The 18,555-nt window shown below is 56.2% G+C and overlaps 1 protein-coding gene across 3 annotated transcripts in view; it reads left to right on the top strand.

Annotated features, from left to right (window-relative positions):
- The window catches only part of TULP1 (TUB like protein 1), a 44,501-nt gene that overhangs the window by 18,540 nt on the left and 7,406 nt on the right, over positions 1–18,555 (top strand). For 2 of the 3 annotated variants that reach the window (XM_075910360.1, XM_075910359.1), the window contains exons 3-13: positions 5,334–5,463; positions 6,092–6,241; positions 7,591–7,746; positions 9,010–9,123; positions 9,688–9,828; positions 10,333–10,430; positions 11,033–11,203; positions 13,083–13,195; positions 15,891–15,999; positions 16,413–16,511; positions 17,676–17,847. In XM_075910360.1, coding sequence (XP_075766475.1) covers positions 5,334–5,463; positions 6,092–6,241; positions 7,591–7,746; positions 9,010–9,123; positions 9,688–9,828; positions 10,333–10,430; positions 11,033–11,203; positions 13,083–13,195; positions 15,891–15,999; positions 16,413–16,511; positions 17,676–17,847 — 1,453 coding nt within the window. The remainder of the gene's footprint in view (positions 1–5,333; positions 5,464–6,091; positions 6,242–7,590; positions 7,747–9,009; positions 9,124–9,687; positions 9,829–10,332; positions 10,431–11,032; positions 11,204–13,082; positions 13,196–15,890; positions 16,000–16,412; positions 16,512–17,675; positions 17,848–18,555) is intronic. The other variant, XM_075910361.1, reaches the window with a different exon arrangement.

Here is an 18,555-nt window from a genome sequence, read left to right as displayed (position 1 = left end):
CAGATCATTCAGTACCATAATATGAAACTATTTAATTGAAGTACCTCAGACCTACTTTTTGTTTAGGTATCAATTTATAATTAGCGGCAGGCAACACAGCGGCACAGAACAGCCGGGAATGAAACCTCTGAAGCCAGCGGGTAGGTGGGCCAGGAAAGGTGGTTTGATATAGGGGTGAATATGCCAGCAAACCAGCGAGAGGCTGCAGCCGTGCTATTTACATCACCTTGCGCCAGGCTGGGGGCTCTCATCAGCACCTACTTCCCAAAGGTTTGTTGTCTAACTAGGTGCCAAGCCATGTGGTCTGGATCTGATAAATCACTATTATTTATAGCCCCAGCTCAATGGGATTAGGTGCGGTACGTCTAATCCATCTGCTTCCACTGTGCTCTGGCTCCGGGTGACCTCAATCCTGGAGGAACTGAGTCTCTCACGCTATTTCTGGACACCTTGGCCTCACCAAAATCTCTTTAACCTGCAACCCCTCGTCTGAAACCCAGGTTGCTCCAGCCATTCCCTGGCATCAAGCAAGCTGCCTCCTTCCCTGGCCCTGCTGTAGCTGGGTGATGCAGGGCCTGGCGGCTCCAGAGAAGGGTTTGAATTGGCCAGTGGGGGGTGATGGCTCCTGATTCTTCAGCCCTCCTTTGCCCCTTCAGGATGTTCTTGGGTCTCTCCCCTTCCAGCGTCGTCCTGTTGGAAAAAGAAATAACCATTTCCCCGCTGCTGCCCAGCCTGTAGGGGGCAGCATGTGCCGCCATTCCCCTAGCCCTGTCTGCTCCTGCCAGGTGGCCTCACCTGTAACAGCCAGATCGGTGCCGTCTTCGTGCCATGCACGGAACACGCCTGAGAGGGCATCCTGGCCTCGTGAGGGCTGGAACGTCTCGCCCAAGGAAATTTTTCCTTCTCTGCCAGGTGTCACCTAGTAGCTTTGGCAGGCAAGGCTGAGAGGAGTTGGGATTCCCTTCTCCCTGAGATGATTGATGCCTTGGCAGGACCAGCTCCCGTACCTTACCAGCTGGAACCATACCAGCGCCTGGTGGTTTACTAACTCTCGCTCTGTTTTTCTCCCTTTGCTTCCGCTCTTTGGGCTGCTCGGTGGTAAGTCGTTCTGCTTTACAAACCATTATTTTACCGGGGGGTTAGAACCCGCCCCCAGATCCTGCTGCTGCCCTCGGATTTGGGACCATACCAGTGCCAGCCCCATCCTACTGTCTGCAGCAGGTTGGGGCTGAAACCCTGGATCAAACCCGTCTGAGCTCTGGGGAAGTTTTTATCCAGGCCCAACCTCTGTAGCATAGTCCACATCTCTGGTGGTGTTTAAATTCAGTGACACCCTGGCAAGCGGCAGCAAGGGTTTTCCAGGGGGCAAAGAGAATTTTTCATGGCTCCGTGGGAGAGAGATGGGGCTGTCCACATCAGAGGCTCAGGTAGCTGATGGGCCACAGGGGGTTTCCATCCAAAATTTGTGTTTTTTGAAATGTTGTTCCCTTAATAGAGGTAACACAAATGTCGACAGTGTCACTGCAAACTCATAGCTTAGTTGCAGGGAGAAAGCAGGGACCAGCAGAGAACATGAGCCAGGATTTCTGGGTTCTGTTCCTGACTTTGCCACTAGTTTTAAGAACATAAGAATGACCACGCTGGGTCAGACCATCTAGTCCAGTGTCCTGTCTTCCAACAGTGGCCAATGCCAGGTGCCCTGGAGAGAATGAACAGAATAGGGAATCATCAAGAGATCCATCCCATCACCCGCTCCCAGCTTCTGATAAACAGAGGCTAGAGACACCATTCCTACCCATCCTGGTGAACTGATGGACCTATCCTCCATGAATTTATCTAGTTCTTTTTTGAACCCTCTTATAGTCTTGGCCTTCACAACATCCTCTGGCAAGGAGTTCCACAGGTTGACTGTGAACTGCGTGAAGGAACACTTCCTTTTTTTGTTTTAAACTCACTAGTAATTTCATTTGGCGTGAGTCTACACAGCAGGGTTTAACTCGAAATAAGCTACGCAAATTGAGCTATGTCAATTGCATAGACTATTTTGAAACTGGGAGCATCTACACAGCACTTATTTTGAAATAAAGCACTCTTCCTCCAACTTCCCTCACTCCTCATACAATGAGGGTTACAGGAGTTGGAGTAAGAAGCCCTCCAGTTTGACAGTATTTCAACATTATTTCAAACTAACTGCCTGCTGTGTAGACGCCAACTAAGTTATTTCGAAATAATGTTACTGTGTAGATGTACCCGTGGTGACTATTAGTTCTTGTGTTATGAAGAGTAAATATCTTAATTTATTTTCTCCACATGTCATGATTTTATAGCCCTCTATCATATCCCCCCTTAATCATCTCATTTCCAATCTGAAAAGTCCCAATCTTGTTAATCTTTCTTCATAGGGCATCCATTCCAGACCTCTAATGATTTTTGTTGCCCATTTCTGAACCTTTTCCAATGCCAAGATGTGCTCACCTTTTCTGAGTCTAATTAGCTCTTAATTGAATCCCACTTGTGAAGTAATGCCAGTGTTGGAAAGGCAGGCTGTCTACAAAGAGCTGGGGGATCCTCAGAGCAGGCGAGACAGACGAGCAGAAAGCGATTTGTGCCGTGATACCAGATGAGCAAAAAAACGACAGGCCTGTGACTAGAACGAACACTGGAATATTCCCTTCTCCAAAGTGTTCTTCACTGGCAGTCAAGTCCTGTGGGTTCCTAAACCCTGTACATAGAATCACAGAATACTAGGACTGGAAGGGACCTCGAGGGGTCATTGAGTCCAGTCCCCTGCCCTCACAGCAGGACCAAATACTGACTAGACCATCCCTAATAGACATTTCTCTAACCTACTCTTAAATATCTCCAGAGATGGGGATTCCACAACCTCCCTGGGCAATTTATTCCAGTGTTTGACCACCCTGACAGTTAGGAACCTTTTCCTAATGTCCAACCTAAACCTCCCTTGCTGCAGTTTAAGCCCATTGCTTCTTGTTCTATCCTCAGAGGCCAAGATGAACAAGTTCTCTCCCTTATGACACCCTTTTAGATACCTGAAAACGGCTATCATGTCCCCCCTCAATCTTCTCTTTTCTAAACTAAACAAACCCAATTCTTTCAGCCTTCCCTCATAGGTCATGTTCTCTAGACCTTTCATCATTCTTGTTGCTCTTCTCTGAACCCTCTCCAATTTCTCCACATCTTTTTGAAGCACAGACAGGCGTATGGTGCAGGCATCACTCAGCAGGGTTTATTTGGTTAGCAGGTGGGTGTGCTTTAGAGCAACACTGGTTTGGTTTTGTTCTCAGAATGCACCCAGGCAATGTCTGGACTACAGAGCTTTTCCGGGATACCAGAGGTATCCCGGAAAAGTGATGCCATGTCCAAGGAACGCGTCCGCTTTTTCAGAACTATTTCCAAGAAAGCAGATGCGTTCTTTCACCATCCCTGTAATCCGTACGGGGAAGAAGGGATGTGTCGAAAGAGGTTTTTCCAAAATTTGGCCTTGTGTAGACGGGTCAAATTTCAGAAAAGCCTTGTCCGAAAGAAAAGCAGAAAAAGATACACAAATTGTGGTTTGCAATTTACGTATCTTTTTCCGACTTTTCTTTGCAGCCCAGACATAGCCCCAGATACCACGGTGATGGGCACAACTCAGGCTCTAACATAAGTAAGTGTCTGTCAGCAGCCCTTCCCTGCTCTGTCATTGTGTTGGTTAGTTACAGACGGGCCTGAGCTTTTACGTCTGGCAAACTTCCCCAGGAGCTGGGCCAGGTTTGGATCCGAGTTCAGGTTCGGATCGAACCTGTGGCTGCGTTTCATGCTGCCCTCCCTCAGAGAGGGAAGTAGCCACTGCTAGGACTGGACTCCCAGATTTGCCCTTACTACAAACTTCTTGCAACTAAATCTCTGACAAACTTTGGAGTCTATAAAAACAAACAAACATGGCTGACATTTTTTATTCCCAAATTTAGTGCTTCTAATTAGGTATCTTTTGCATGTATAGCAGGAGGGCTACTCCTGCCTGGCCCTCCCGCAGGACCTCTTAAGGGTAGTCCCACTGGCCTGAGTCTGAAACACAGTTTAAGTCTGGCCCTTTAAGGCAAGGCCAAGGCCCTCCGTCCCAAGTCCAAAACACAGTTCAGGGTTCTAGCGGGGGGGGGGGGGGGGGAGCCGGGCCCACCCTACTCCACCGGGTCCCAGCCCAGGGCCCTGTGAGTGACCAGATAGCGTGTCACTCCCTCGGCGGGGCAATCCAGCCGAAACACGCCGAGGTTCTCCGGGAGGGAGAAGCGGTTCCCGCTCCTGCCCTGGGCCACTTCCTTTCTGGTTCGCTGGGGTTCCTTCCCACGTACTCGTCCAGCTTGCTGTGCCCTTTGGGTCCGTGTCTCCTCGGCGGGCAGCCTCTGGGATGCACTAGCCCCACCAGCCTCTTTTGGAGCCTCCGGTGACAGCTGTGCGGGAGCTCCTTTCCCAGGTCCTTCTCCTCCGGCTGCCACCTCTGACTGAGTTCTTCCTCAGGCTTTTATAGTGGCGCTACAGCCCGGGCATGCTCAGTAGGGCTGCGGGGAGGGGCCTCTGCAGCCAGGTAACTCTGGCTGGGCCCTGCAGGCTCAGTGCGGGGCTGCCTCGCCCTGTCACAGGGCCCGTACGTGAGGTGGTTGGGCTGGCCCCATGCTCCCGGACAGGGCAGGTGGGCGAAGGGGCAGCCAGCCCGCCACATCTTCTAGAGCACCCTGCCCACCCAGAGCAGTGATTTAAAGAGCCCACGGTGCTGGCTGGTGCCATTGCTACCGCAGCAGCACCAGCGTCCAGGAGCCCTGAACGCCTTTGCCCTCCCGCCCCTGTTGGTGGGCCTCTTATCCAGTCTCCCTAGTCTGGCACGCGCCGGAAAACATGCTCCATTCTCTTTAGAAAGACATGTTAGAGGAGTGGGGTTTTCAAATGTCACTTGCTACGGTTGGGTGCAAGGATTTGGCTGGAAGGGGTGAGCAGGGAAGGGGAGGGAAGAGAAAGGGGAGGCAGTGGAGAGGGGGTGTGGCCTGGTCAGAGTGGGGGCGGGGCCTGGTGGAGCAGGGACGGCATATGGGCGGGGCCACAGGCTGGAAGCTTCCCCCTCTGCCCATGGTAGCCACCTCCTATCCACCTGGCCTTCCTCTCCAAGGAGCCGGGAAGTGTTCCACTTCTCCAAACGGCACCCACTCTGGGTGCAACTGACCCCCCGCTGGCCCCTGGGGCATGTGCAGTATTGCAGTGAGGTGCACTGAGTTGTGCCTACAGGCGGAGGCTCTGCTAGTGGCTCTTTGGTAAGCTCATAAATGTGTCCCTCTGTCCAGCACCCCCTGCTGGGGCAGAAGCAGAAGAAGGCGCGCCAGGAGCCCACGCTGGAAGCCAAGCCCAAGAAATTGAAAGTGAAAAAGTTGGCCGCCCAGAGCCCCGCAGAGGAGCCCAGTGCCCCCTCTCAGAGTAAGAGATGCGTGCGACTCCACCACAGCCAAGGGCAGGCAGCCCCGCGGACCTGTGAACGGGCGTGGAGACATCGGGGAGGGCTCCAGGGGAACTGAGTCACGCACCCAAAGGCAGCCCGCACCAGCGGCCCTCCCAGCTGTGCGCTACCTGATCCAATGACCCTTCTGTGCTTGCTTCCTGCCTCTCTCCTTGTCTCTGGCAGCGCAGGGGCAGCCGGCATAGCTCTGGGGGGGTGCCCAGAACAAGGGGCAGGTCTATATGCCTGTTCCCACACTGGGACTGGGACCTGCTGGCTGTGCCGGTAGGAGCCCCCCAGAGCACACGGGCTCTTGCAGGCTGCTGGAGCTCTACCAGCAGAGGTCAAGCCTCACTGTTCTGCCTGTCGGCACCTTGTGGCAGGCTGTGGGCGCACAGACACACCTCCCGGCATTTAGCCTGGCTCAGTGTCTAAGCTTTGCCTCCAAGACACAGGCCCATGCTCTATTTCCTGCAAAGGCAGGAGAGCAACTGTATTGGACAACAAACAAGACCCCTAAAGACATGGGGGGACCCATATATCTGCCCTCCCCCCCTCTGGAAGCTCACCCCCGTCCTGTTTCTGTCCTCACTCTGGCCGCTCTCCCAGCTGTCAGGAGATTGCGGAAGAAGAAGGAGGAGAAAGGGGAGGAGGAGAGCGAGAAGCAGCCCGATCTCAAATCCACCAAAGAGCCCAGGAAGAAGAAGGAGAGTCCCGCCTTGCACGTCAGTGTGGCCAAAGCCTCTAAGAAGAAGCAGGGTAAGAGGGTGCTGGTTCCCTTCCCATGGGGTGTCTCAGTTCATGCCCACCACCCCCAGCCCTAATCCACATCAGTCACACACCTGCCGACAGGCCACAGGCTCATGCCCATGTCACAATCCCGCCACACGCTTGCAGCCCAAACCCAGGCGCCGTGCGCACGTGCCACAGCCCCAGTGTACCCTCACGTCCCCATCCCAGCCAAATGCAGCCCTCCCAATCCAGCACACAGCCCTGCACGCACACAGCTCTGCCAGGCACCCCGCACACAAACGTGGCCTTCACAATCCGGCACACGGCCCTGCCCAGGTACCACAATCCCCCAAATCACGTGGCAGCATGCAAACACAAACCAGCACAACTGCCAGTCCTGTCTAGCTCTCCTGCATCCCAGTCTGTCTGGAAGCCCTCTTGGAAAACGCTCTCCCCCGCCCCTAAAATACAGTGACAGCCGCGTCCTGGGGACGACCCAAAGCCCGGCTTTTGGAGGATTGCACACAGCGGGCAGGTGGCTGTTGAGGTTTTGGGCCCCGTTTTAGTGCCCTCCCTCTGCATATGAGATCCATTTCCCAGACACATAGCCACCCTCCCACCAGCTCCTGCTCCTTAGTGGCTGTCTAGGGGCAATTACTGTAACCCCCCATCTCCTCTTTGCGGGAGGGAAGGGAGGAGGCGAGGGGCAGAGCCAAGGACTGCGTAGACCACACAGAGGCAGCCAGACGGTCACTAGGTGGCAGCCTTGAACCACAGCCTGTCCCACCCCGTGGCTCACACGTACGGTTATTTTCTAAAGGCTGTTTTCTAAGCTGCTGTTTCCTGCAGGGTAAACTCCTGGGGTAAAGTGCTCTAGACACCAGGGGAAACATCCCTGCATTTCCAACCAGGTTTGAAACTGGTTCAGCTGGTGCCATGCAGGCCCAGGGTTAGCCTGAACCGGTTCTCAAAGAAGTGTGAATCTGGTGAGGGAGGGGAGATCCAGCATGGGCCCAGTGAAATCAGAGCAGCCCCCCGGGCTACAGAGGTTTTGAGAACACACTTACGCGTTCTTCTTTCCTGGATCCTTCCCCTTTACACTGGCAGGCCAAGCCAGTTAGAAACCAATTTTACAGGATTCGTGATCAAGTTTGGTTTGAGCCCTGGCATGAACGAGGCTCCCAGATACTGGAGGGGTGAGGTGAATGCAACGGGTGACGTAAGGCCTGGGGTAGGTATAGGCCCCATGCGAGTCCCCCGCTGTGGAGAAAGTTCCTCTGAACAGGACAGGCAGAGCCGTTGCTGCAGCTGCCCATTAACGTGGCTGTTTTTCTTTAATCTCCTCGTCCCCTCTCGGCTCCCCACTGAACTTCCAGCCGACTCGGAGGAGGAGGAAGAGGAGGAGGCGGAGAATGACGACCCACCCAAAAAGCCCAAAAAGAAACCGCCCAAAGACATCCCAGCTAGAGAGAGCAAGGAGAGAAAACCCAAGCTGAGAGGTCAGCAGCAGGGAAAGGGACTGCAATGTGGAGGTGAATGGGGGTGTGAGAGGAAGGAGGGTCTAGTGGCAATGTGCTAACCTAGGACATGGGGGGCTGGTCAATTCCCTGCTCCTCCGCAGGCTCCGTGTGTGACCTTGGGTAAGTTACTCGCTGCTTCTGAGCCTGGGTCTCAGCTCTGTGAATTTATGGGGGGGGGGTGTCAGGGCCGATGAGGGGTGAGACCGTGAGGGTGAAGGTGGGCTGTATGGCACCATAGTTCACAAAACTGGGGGGGTGTTGGGGAAATTTGGGGGGGTATACACTCCCATGGGGGGGGTAGGGAAATATCTGGCTGGGCTGGAGAGAGCTGGTGGTGCTTTGCCTGGCTTTGGGATTCCTCCACTGTCTCCACAGGGCGGGCAGACAGCCCCGCACTGAGTCACTGGCTGAGCTAAGCTTCCCAAGCCTGAGATCATGCATGGAGGGGGCATGAAGCTCTTCCCAGTCCAGCTCTCCCCCGAGTCCCTCCCGGCCGTGCCGCCCGGTGCCTCGCCGGGGGCGCTGTTATCAGTGCGGGGAGTGTCTTCCCCGTCACACTGTCCCTGAGGTCACGTCCCTGGGTCCAGGGCCACCCTACCAGTGCCTGTGCCCTGCCCAGCCCAGCACCAGAACCCCCCTCTGGGGGAGGGAGTGGCCCCTCCGCGTGAGGGGGACTGAAGCTGTGGGGGAAAGGGGTAGCCTACTGTACCATGCTGGATGGACTGGACACCATTTACTGCAGCGACCTCTAGTCTGGAAGAGCTGGCAACCTGGAGCATGGCCAGAGGGAGACCCAGACCGGAGGACTCCCGAGTAGCAGCAGGTGGCTGCACAGTTCGCCAGAGAAGCGGCGTTTGAAGGGGAACATGCTGGACTGGTGCTGAGCCGGGGGATAGGGCGGGAGGTGGCCAGAGCCCATACGTGGCTGCTTAGGGCCCCGTGACCTTTGGGGCAATTTTGTGGTGCCCTACACGGCTGCATGTTCTGCATATGGATAGGGACGGCCCTGCCTGTGTCGCGCTTCTCTTGTCTCCCCCCTGCCCCGGCTATGTCCCCACAACACATCTGGCTTTCCCAGTCTCCCCTTCCCTTTCGCTCCTTTCTCCCTGGCTTGTCCCCACTCTTCCCCATCCTCTCTTCCTCATCGCTTATCCCTCACTAGCCCTTCTGCCATCCCCACACTGTTTCCAACCCTAACCCCCCCCCCCCCCCCCGCCGTTTCCCGCTTTCCCCTCCCCCTTCCTTCTCTCTCACCGGTTTTCTCTGCCGGGACAGGAGACAGAAGTGAGGGCGATGCCAAGACCCGAGCTGCAAAGCCCACGAAGAAGGAGCCGACATCTATGTTCCAAGTGAGCGGGGACAAGAAGGAGAGAAAAGGCAAAAAGAAAGGTGACAGGCAACAGGTGCCCACACAGCCCCTGCCCCCCGGAGCTCTCCTCACCTCAGGGCTCCTGAAAATGCTCTGCTCCAGGACAGCAGGCTGTGCTGAGGGTGGCCGCTGCATCCATAAATCAATCCCCGTGGCACCAGCAATGGTACCACGGGCGTCCTGGGGATGTGGCTCAGGCTGTGTGAGAGATTGGGGCCAGGACTGAGTTATGGGCTAAGAGGGGCGAGAGCCCATAGCCCCACCAACAGGCTGGGTCAGGGGTCAGTACTCGGGTGGAGACCTCCCCGGAAAACCCTGCTGGTGCATTAGCAGGGGAAGTGCCTGACCTGACCCGGTGCCGGCCCGGTTGCCCTGGCACGTTGCTAGGAGTGCAGTGCAAGCTCTGGGGGATCAGTAACAGGCCCGTGGCACGTCTGTGAGTATGGGGGTGCAAGCCAGATCTCAGTCCCCTGCAAGATGCCATCTTCACTTCCCTAGCTAGCCATGGCTTTGAGATTCTCTGCTGTAAGGCACGGCCCTTAGCACCGGGGCCCCTCTCTCGAGTGCACGTGTCTCCCCCGCAGCCGCAGCCGTCACGAGCAGCGAGGCGGAAGACGACTCGGATTCCAGCACCAAGCCAATCAAACCCGACCCGAAAAGGGACACAGCTTCCATGTTCCAGGCAGGCGGTGACAGCCACAGGGAGAAGAAGACCAAAAAGAAAGGTGGGATCAGAAGGGGACGAGTCCCATTGCTCAGGGCCAGCGGCAGGGCAGCACATGGGGCAAGCTGGAGGGGATTCTTGTGGGGCGTATGGTTGGGCTCTGGAGGAGGAGGCTGTGTTGCCCTCTGCTGGCTTATATAACTAGTGGACTCGGCCGTGTCCTTTGTGCAGAGAAGCCACAGAGGCTGTTTGTCCAGGCAGCAGCTCAGGGAGTTAGGACCCCTCACTCTCCCATTGCTGGCAGTGTGCCCACCACATTGCTCCAGAAATGACCTTGCTGTGTGGGTGACTGAAAATGCTCTGCTCCAGGACAGCAGGCTGTGCTGAGGGTGGCCGCTGCATCCATAAATCAATCCCCGTGGCACCAGCAACGGTGCCCTCCACCTGCCAGTGGTCTCAGCTCCTGCCTCCCCTCCCGCTGCGATGCCGGCGGAGCTGGGCCGATGGGGTCTGGGCCGCGGAGCGGGGGATACCCATTGAGCACCGTGTGCATTTCTGTCCACAGCTCTCCCCAAAGCCACCGGAGAGCAGAGCGAGGGGGAGGCCTCGGAGAGCCCTCCAAAGAACTCCAATAAGAAAGGGAAAGGAAAGAAGGCCAAGAAGGTAAAAGGCTGACCAGTCGGGGGCTAACGGGGCAGGGCTGGGAATGGGGTTTTCTCACAGCCTCCTTCGCCTCTGAAGAGCAAAGTCCAGCGGCTGCCTCAGCAGTAGGGCTTGAAGACGCTGCCTGCTGTTAATGCTACAGGAGGGTGAGAGGTTGGGGAGGCAGCCCATCTCGCCGCGAGGGACCCCAGAGAGAATGGAGGGTGGGCTGTAGAAAGGGGCCCAGGTGGAAGAGAAAAGTTTGCCCCAGCAGATTCCCGCACCATCCGGGGAAAAGGGGATACCCCAGCAGGTTTCTGCAGTGGCCGAGGGGGAGAGGGTGACCTCAGCAGGTTCCTATGGTGGCTGGGGGACTGAGGCCAGAGAAGGGAGAGGCTGAGGTGCCTGGGTCCCAACTGGCCAGACCCAGGAAGCTGTGACTGAAAGGAAGGGGAAAGGCGCCAATGCAAGATGCGGTCGGGCAGGCTGCTGGCATATGCACCGTGGCGAGTGCACATCTGGCTGCTAACGCTCTCTCTCGGGACAGCCCTAGAGCAGCGTGTGCCTGTAACGAGCCCTCCCTAACGCCCTCTCCCCTTTCCGTTCTGGGTGCTGGGCCACAGAAGGAGGAGAGGCCGCCTTCCCCTGTCATCGAAGTGGACAGCCTGGAGGACTTTGTGCTGCAGCCGGCTCCTCAGGGCGTGACCATCAAGTGTCGGGTCACTCGAGACAAGAAGGGGATGGACCGGGGCCTCTACCCTACGTACTACCTGCACCTGGACAACGAGAAAAAGGCAAGCAGTGAAATAAGGTCCCAGCCCCTCACTCGGGGCAAGCGTGCCGGGGAACGGTTTTCCAACCCCCCAGAGCTTTTGAGACTCTGAAATGGGGCAGAAAGTCCCCATCTCAGAAAACGTGGCGAGCCAGGGATCGTTTCGGCAGGTGGCAACTGAAGTTTTGCTTTTCGAGAACTTCGAAACAGTCTGTTTTGACTTGCACTTGAAACTTGGTTTTTAACCTGGTGTTAGCTGATTTGACAGAAATGTCAAAAGGGAAAGTCATCTTGAATGGAAAGTGACATGTGTCGAGCTGGAACTGTGCAAATGGGCATTCTGGCAGCTTCAGGGTCTCTTCCTTTGAATCGGTGAAGATCAATTGAAACTGTTCTTTTCTTGGGCCCCAAGACCATTTTGCTGGAAAATTCCCAGTCAGCTCTACTTGGGACACTGCAAGCCAGACAAAGCACTTGAAAATATACTCTGCCTATGCAGAGGGGAACAATGGCCTAATGGGTGAGAACCATCCCTGGTGTAAACCCATTGCAGTCACTGGAGTTACACCAGGGCTCAGCTTGTTTCCCATCTCTCCCACCTGATATGCTACGGGGGTTCCCGCTCATCGCTCCGGACTATGGGTGTGTCTAGACTACATGGCTTTCTTTCTTCACAGATCCCCCTCTAGACTGCCGCGTTTTGCCGACAAAGTGCTGAGTCGGCAAAACGTGGCGGCCATTTTTATGCAAATTAGGCGCGGGATATTTAAATCCCTGACTCATTTGCAGTGTCGACCTGCCTAATCCGCATCCCTCTGCCGACAGAGGGATTCAGTCTAGACATACCCTTTGAGCACAGCTGTACCCATGTGTGAATACAAGGCCTGGCACAGAACCTAACTCCAGGTAGCGGAGGGCTTTCGAGGAGCTGGGCCTAGGCCGACTGACCCACTCTTTTGGGGAGTGTCTCCGTTTGAGAGACCCAGTGATGTCATTGAAATCGACATTGTGTCACAGCCTGGTGACAGATGGCCGCCCCGCCACCCTTTTATCATGATGTTCTGATGCAACCGTGCAAATGTCACAATACTGGGACTCACAGGCTTATCCAGTTGACAAACCAGAATGGGTGAGAGGCCTAGAACCACCCTCCCCAGCGAGTTGAAAAAGACCCCCGAGGGGAAGTCTGTCCCACACATGAGTTTAGTGATTAGTCCTGATGATGTGAGCTGCCTCGCCATTCCCATCTCTTGTGGCAGTGGGTCTAGGTCCAGCCCCTTTGAAAGCTCCAAGCTTCTCCTATCTGTTGGCGGTTTCCTTGTGCCAGGGAAGGTAACGGTCATGGGAGGTGGTCGTCCTGGAGACAGGCAATCTCTGTGGTAATGAAGGCCAGTCACCAGGAGGGCTGTGCATAAGAGGACAGTGGCCTTGACCTGAGCTCTGTACCTACCGGGGAGACAGTGCACCGCATGCTGTATTCCCAGCAGCATGAGCGTGTTTTGGGCTTGATAGAGCTTCTTCATGGTGTGACCTGAGTCCTGTTGCCCTGAGTTGCTCAGCCCCTGTAAACCGGCCCCTTCCTTCCCGTCTCTGACTAGGGTTGTGAGGTATTCACCTGGACAGTCCAGTATTTTTGCCTCCTGTCCAGTAAAAAAATATGTCCGGTATGTTCTGATTTTTTCCCTGGCCAGGAGGCGAAAATACTAGGCATCTGCATTCACTTTTAAAGAGGACATGCTGTTTTAATGCTGGGTTTTTTTGGATTTTTTTGCTCAACAACTTCGGTTCCCCCCCCCTTTTTTTTCCCCCTTCAACAGAACTTTTTTCCTGGTGTTTTTTTTTTGTGGGGGGAGGTGTTCGGTATTTTTGTTTCAACCATCTGGCAACCCTAACTCCGACAGGTGTTCCTGCTGGCTGGTCGGAAGCGGAAAAAGAGCAAGACCTCAAACTACCTGATTTCCATTGATCCCACTGATTTGTCCCGAGGTGGGGAGAACTTCATTGGGAAGCTGAGGTATGAGAAAGTGGCACAGGGCAAAACTGGTTTCTGCGTGGGCCACCTGTTTCCATGAGTCCAGAGCAAATTCCCCACAGGGGAAAGGGCAAGGGGGTGAAAATATCCATTATATTGCAGCGTCAGGCCTATACAAGGGGAATCGGGCCAGCCTAGGTCTGCTGCCTGGGCTCTCTCCTGCATTCTGCTGTTGCTGCTGCGCTAAAGTTCGATCTATTTGGGATTCTGTCAAACTCTGGCTTAGCAAACGCTGCCGCACAGTGAAGCAAATGCTCTGCAGCGAGTGGAGGGCTCCAAGGCCCATCCTTACAGACAGAACGTGGCAGCAAATGTTGGGAAGGATGGGGAGTGTGCACATCCGGGTCACAGGTTCAGATCCAGTGGTCCCAGGAAGCCGGGCCCTTGTGCAGACAGTCAGGAAAGATTCCAGTGCCACCCAGCTGACTAGCAGAGCACCCAGCACGAGGTTTGTGTTTCTACTGGAGGCGCACATTGGTGCAACCGCTAACGGGAAGATTTGAACCTTAGTATAGGAGCCTCTCCCCTTGGAGCGAAAAGCCAGCTGGCTCCCAGCCCATGCTGTAGAAGTCTCTTGTTCTTAACTGTTGCTGTGGTCTAGGTGCCACTGCATGGGACAGTGAACCACACTAGGTGTGTGGGTTACATTGGCAAATGCCTCAGTGCACATAAAATTTATTCCACACATGGATGTAAAAGATTAGAGGGAACATTGTTCAGATCCTGCCCTGATTGGTAATGAGTGAAAGCGATCACCAGCCAATGTCAGTTTGGTGGCCTGTGAGGAGGGGAGGACTCCCGTATCCAGGGCTGTTCATCTGTCTCCATTCACTGGCACTACATCAATATCAGAAGATAGTAGGGCAGGCGTGGTCCTTCCCACCCTGCTCCCTCGCTCCCTGGGCTCAGGGGTAGTTTCCCCATGTACAAACCCTCCTTTCTACATGAAGATGTGACCCAGACTGCACCGCTCCGCTTTCCAGTGGGTTAGTTGGCTTCTTACTTAGTCAGGCCCTGCCCTGCCAGTGTAGGGCGGAATCTGGCCCTTCGATGGCAGAGTGGGGAGAACATGTCGCCCATGGCCGGGGCAGGGGGAACAGGTCTTGCACTGAATCCTTCAGTTAGCTGGAGGAATGAATCCCACACAGAAAACTGTTGGAGGGAGGGGCCGCAAGGCTGGCCGCTGCTTGGAAACACAAGGAGCCGGAGGAGGAGTGTGTATTGTTTCTTGGGCGCATTGTTAGGTTGCCACTTCCCACCACGGCCCAAGGATTGAGGCCTTCTGCCTTTGCCGCTGGGGGGTCACAGCTTTTCTGGCTGGAACTGGAGGCCCATCTTACTAGATCTGGCCTCCAGACTGTCGCTGGGGGGCAGGGAGGGGAAAACTGGCTTGTCTAGTTCTTTCTGAAGGGGAAGGAGGCCACCCCTTGAGGGTGCCGTCAGCAGGGAGGAGCCAGGCGCATCTCAGCCAGCAGCCCTCACTGCCGGCCAGAGGAGTTCACCGGGGACTGCTGGAGCGAGGGGAGGGGCAGATGTGCGGAGGGCAGCTCAGAGACTGGCTCCCAAACCAGGAGGAAGCGCTCTGCTCAGTTGCCGACATGGCAGGAATTAGCTCCGTGCAGTTCAGTGCATATCCGAGGCTGGCTGCCTCAGGTCCTACCCCGCTGCCTGGTGCTCCAGCGGGGAGAGCAGGGGAAGCCCCAGCACCCCGGCCTACGCCCCAGTGAAAGCGCTGGGAGGGCTGGCGGGGGGTGGGCCTGAATACGAGTGGGTGGACCATGGCCCAGTCCGGCCCAGCTGTGGCTATGCCCCTGGCATAGGCTAAACACTGTGGCCTGCGAGATGTTTTTTTTTTACTGATGCCCACGCGCAGGGTTGCCAGACTCTGCTGGTTTCCGTCACATCGTTTTTTCTTACCGGTGTTACTAAAGTGACAGGCGGCAAAGCCAGGGCACGGGGAGGGAGGTGCAGCCTGGTTGCCCACAGCACTGACTGTGAGAGCCGGGCGCTCCCTCTGCAGCTAATCCCAGCGCTGCTACGGTTCAGTCCGCACCCCCTGCAAATTCTAGGGACGCCAGGACAGAGAGCAAAACGGCCCTACCCCGGGAAAGCGACTCGGTTCTGACGATCTGGCGCCCTTTGGCTCTCTCATGCAGCCCACTCGCTAGCCTCGGTTGCCCGTTGCTGTGCCGGGCACTAGACTGGACGGGGAGGCGTGTGGAAGAGGCAGCTGGGTCTGGAGAGAGCTAAGGAGCATTTCCGTGCTTTGGGGTCTCATGTGGCCCGACAGAGCCTGGTCTGGTGCAAGTTGTTCCCTGGCAGAACACAGCACCCTTCCCCCTCCCCGTTAATCAGGTGCTTGTCCGTAAGTGCCCAACCTTGGCGGACTCCAGTGGAGCAGAGCTGCTCCTCTTGTTCCAGAGCTTTGGGGGACCACTGCAAGCACCCAATGTCCCTCCACCCCCACTGGCCTCCCTATGATTGTGCTGCTGGGGGGCATCTGCTCAGATACCCTTTTGCCATGATACTCCTTTCATAGCAGCACAGTAACCAGAGGGGTAACCTAAGGAAGGGCAAATAGAGGATGTGGGAGGGGAGAGGGGTGCCAAATACAGCCTCGCCCCCCCCCCCCCCCCCCGTCCCGTTCCTCAGTCTGATCTTCTGTTTCGGGATGCAGATCCAATTTAATGGGGACTAAGTTCACCGTGTTTGACAATGGAGTGAACCCCGACAGAGCGAACGCCGACTGGTCCAACGTGCGACAGGAGCTATCGGCCGTCGTGTATGTAAGTCACTGATGTGGGCCCCTTCCACCCGCCCCAGGGAGAGAGCTGCGCTCACTGTGCCACCTCCCACAGCGGCTGCCCGTGGCCTGTGCCCATTGCAATTTGGGCCAGACCCAGTGACTCCTGGATTCACGGCCAGTAAACCCAGCGGTCCTGAGCTCTGCCCTGCAGAGCGGAGGTGGCAGTCAGGCAAGCTTCTCCATACATGCAGCCCAGCCGTGCTGTCTCCTGTGGCTGGGAGACAGGGTTGTATGGGGCACTGCCAGGGGTCCAGGACCTGACAGTAGGATAGGGAGTCCAGACACATGGGTCAGAAAACAGCGGCTAAGTCTTGGAATGGGATGTTTGTCCCTGCTCGGGATGTGAGAGCCTCCAGTGACTTACTCAGGCGCCTGCTGGGGCTTCTGTTTCAGGAGACAAACGTTTTAGGGTTCAAAGGACCCCGGAAGATGACCGTGATCATCCCTGGAATGAATTCGGACAATGAGCGGGTACCAATCCGGCCCCGAAACGTAAGTTGGCACAACAGCGAGCAATGCTGGAACAGGATCCCCCCCCATGGCGTAGCCCACTTCTAGCAATAGAGATGCAGTCGTGTTAGTCTGGCATATCACACACACATGCCCTTCCAACCCTCAGAGCCACCCGGAGCATGTCTCTCTCTCTCTCTCTCTCTCTCTCTCTCTCTCTCTCACACTCACACTCACACTCACACACACACACACCCACCCACCCACCCACCCACCAGCTGGCCCTCAAGCCACCTGGAGCATGTCACCCACACACCCCCCAACTGGCACTCAGAGCGTGTCACACACTCTCTCACACACACACACACACACACACACACACACACCAGCTGGCCCTCAAGCCACCCGGAGCATGTCACCCACACCCCCCCCAACTGGCACTCAGAGCGTGTCTCACACACACACACACACACACCCCAGCTGGCCCTCAAGCCACCCAGAGCATGTCTCTCTCTCTCACACTCTCTCACACACCCTCACACACTCTCACTCACACACACACCCTCACACACTCTCACTCACACACACACCCTCACACACCCCAGCTGGACCTCAAGCCACCTGGAGCATGTCACATGCACACCCCCCAGCCGGCCCTCAGAGCCACTCAATGCATGTCTCACACACACCCCAGCCGGCCCTCCGAGCCACTCAGAGCATGTCACACACACACCCTAGCCAGCCCTCAAGCCACGCGGAGCATGTCACACGCACCCCCCAGCCGGCCCTCAGAGCTGCCCAGAGCATGCCGCAGGACTCTGGCAGTCACTTAAAGAGCCCAGGGATTCTTGGGCCCCAGAGCTTTTGCCCCATTTGCTCCCCCTGTCAGCAGGCCTGCCTCGGGCCTGGGGGTAGTTCCCCACCCAGCACTCAGATACCACAGGGATACCACCTGGGCTCCGAACTAGCACAGAATCACAGAAACCTACAACAGGGAGAGGATTTACAGGCCACGGAACGTCCAGATGCCGCGTACCGCCTTGGAGCCCCGTGGCCAGCTCCCCTTGGGGTCAGAAGGAACACACAGGTCCCACGCATGGTGCCCCCCCTCATGCAGGCCTTGCCCACCCAGGGAAGCATTTGCAGGGACTCCTCATGCACTCCTTTCTCAGGCTGCTTCCTGAGCACGTTTCTTGCTGTTCCCAGGATAACGATGGGCTCCTTACGAGGTGGCAGAACAAGAGCATGGACAACCTCATCGAGCTGCACAACAAGGCCCCGGTATGGAATGACGAGACCCAGTCCTACGTCCTGAACTTCCACGGCAGGGTCACCCATGCCTCCGTCAAGAACTTCCAGATCGTGCACAGCGATGACCGTAAGTCCGCAGGGAGAGTCCCCACCCCAGAGCGATTCCCTGTCAGAGAGCAGCCTGGGGGACACGGGTGATTCCCTGAGCAAGCTATGCCCGTCTGGAGGGCTCTCTCGCCATCTCCCCAGCTCAGGCCCTTGGCTTGAACCTCACTCTGGCCATTGTGAGCAGCGTGAGAGTCGCTGTGTCCGGGAGACGTCAATGGAGAGCTGATCTAGGCCTTGAATTGACACCAGAAGGGAACTGGGAGCTGTGGACCAACAGCGTGGTGCCCTCGGCAGCTTCCACGCAAAGGAAGTAGGCTGTCCCGAAACACAGTCCCCTATGATTGACATAGCCGATGGGAGCACAGTCATCTCCGTCGCCCTCTGTGCTCCCCGGGCAGAATCTGAGCCAAAGACAGTTTCTGTTCCTGCTGGCCCTTCAGAGCCAGCCTGGCCAGGAAGCGTCAGCTCTGTCCGCTCAGCGTCAGGCGCCTGCAGGAGACCCTGACACCCACGGTGGGGGCAGAATCTTTGCCAGAGGAGAAGGGCTGAGCTTGGAGGGATGTGCAGCCGGGAAGGTCTGCTTCCTGCTTGGAAACGTACCGGCCATTTGGATGAGAGAGGGGCCCCCCGTGTGACTTCCCTGTTCCTACCCTCGCTTGAAAGAGGGGCAAGGGACCTGCTCCAGGATGAGGTAGGCCCATTGTGCAAGCAGAGTGCTACCCGCTTG

This window comes from Pelodiscus sinensis, chromosome 27 (genome assembly GCF_049634645.1).
Source record: "Pelodiscus sinensis isolate JC-2024 chromosome 27, ASM4963464v1, whole genome shotgun sequence".
Taxonomy (NCBI): Eukaryota; Metazoa; Chordata; order Testudines; family Trionychidae; genus Pelodiscus; species Pelodiscus sinensis.
This window is presented reverse-complemented; position numbering and strand designations above follow the sequence as displayed.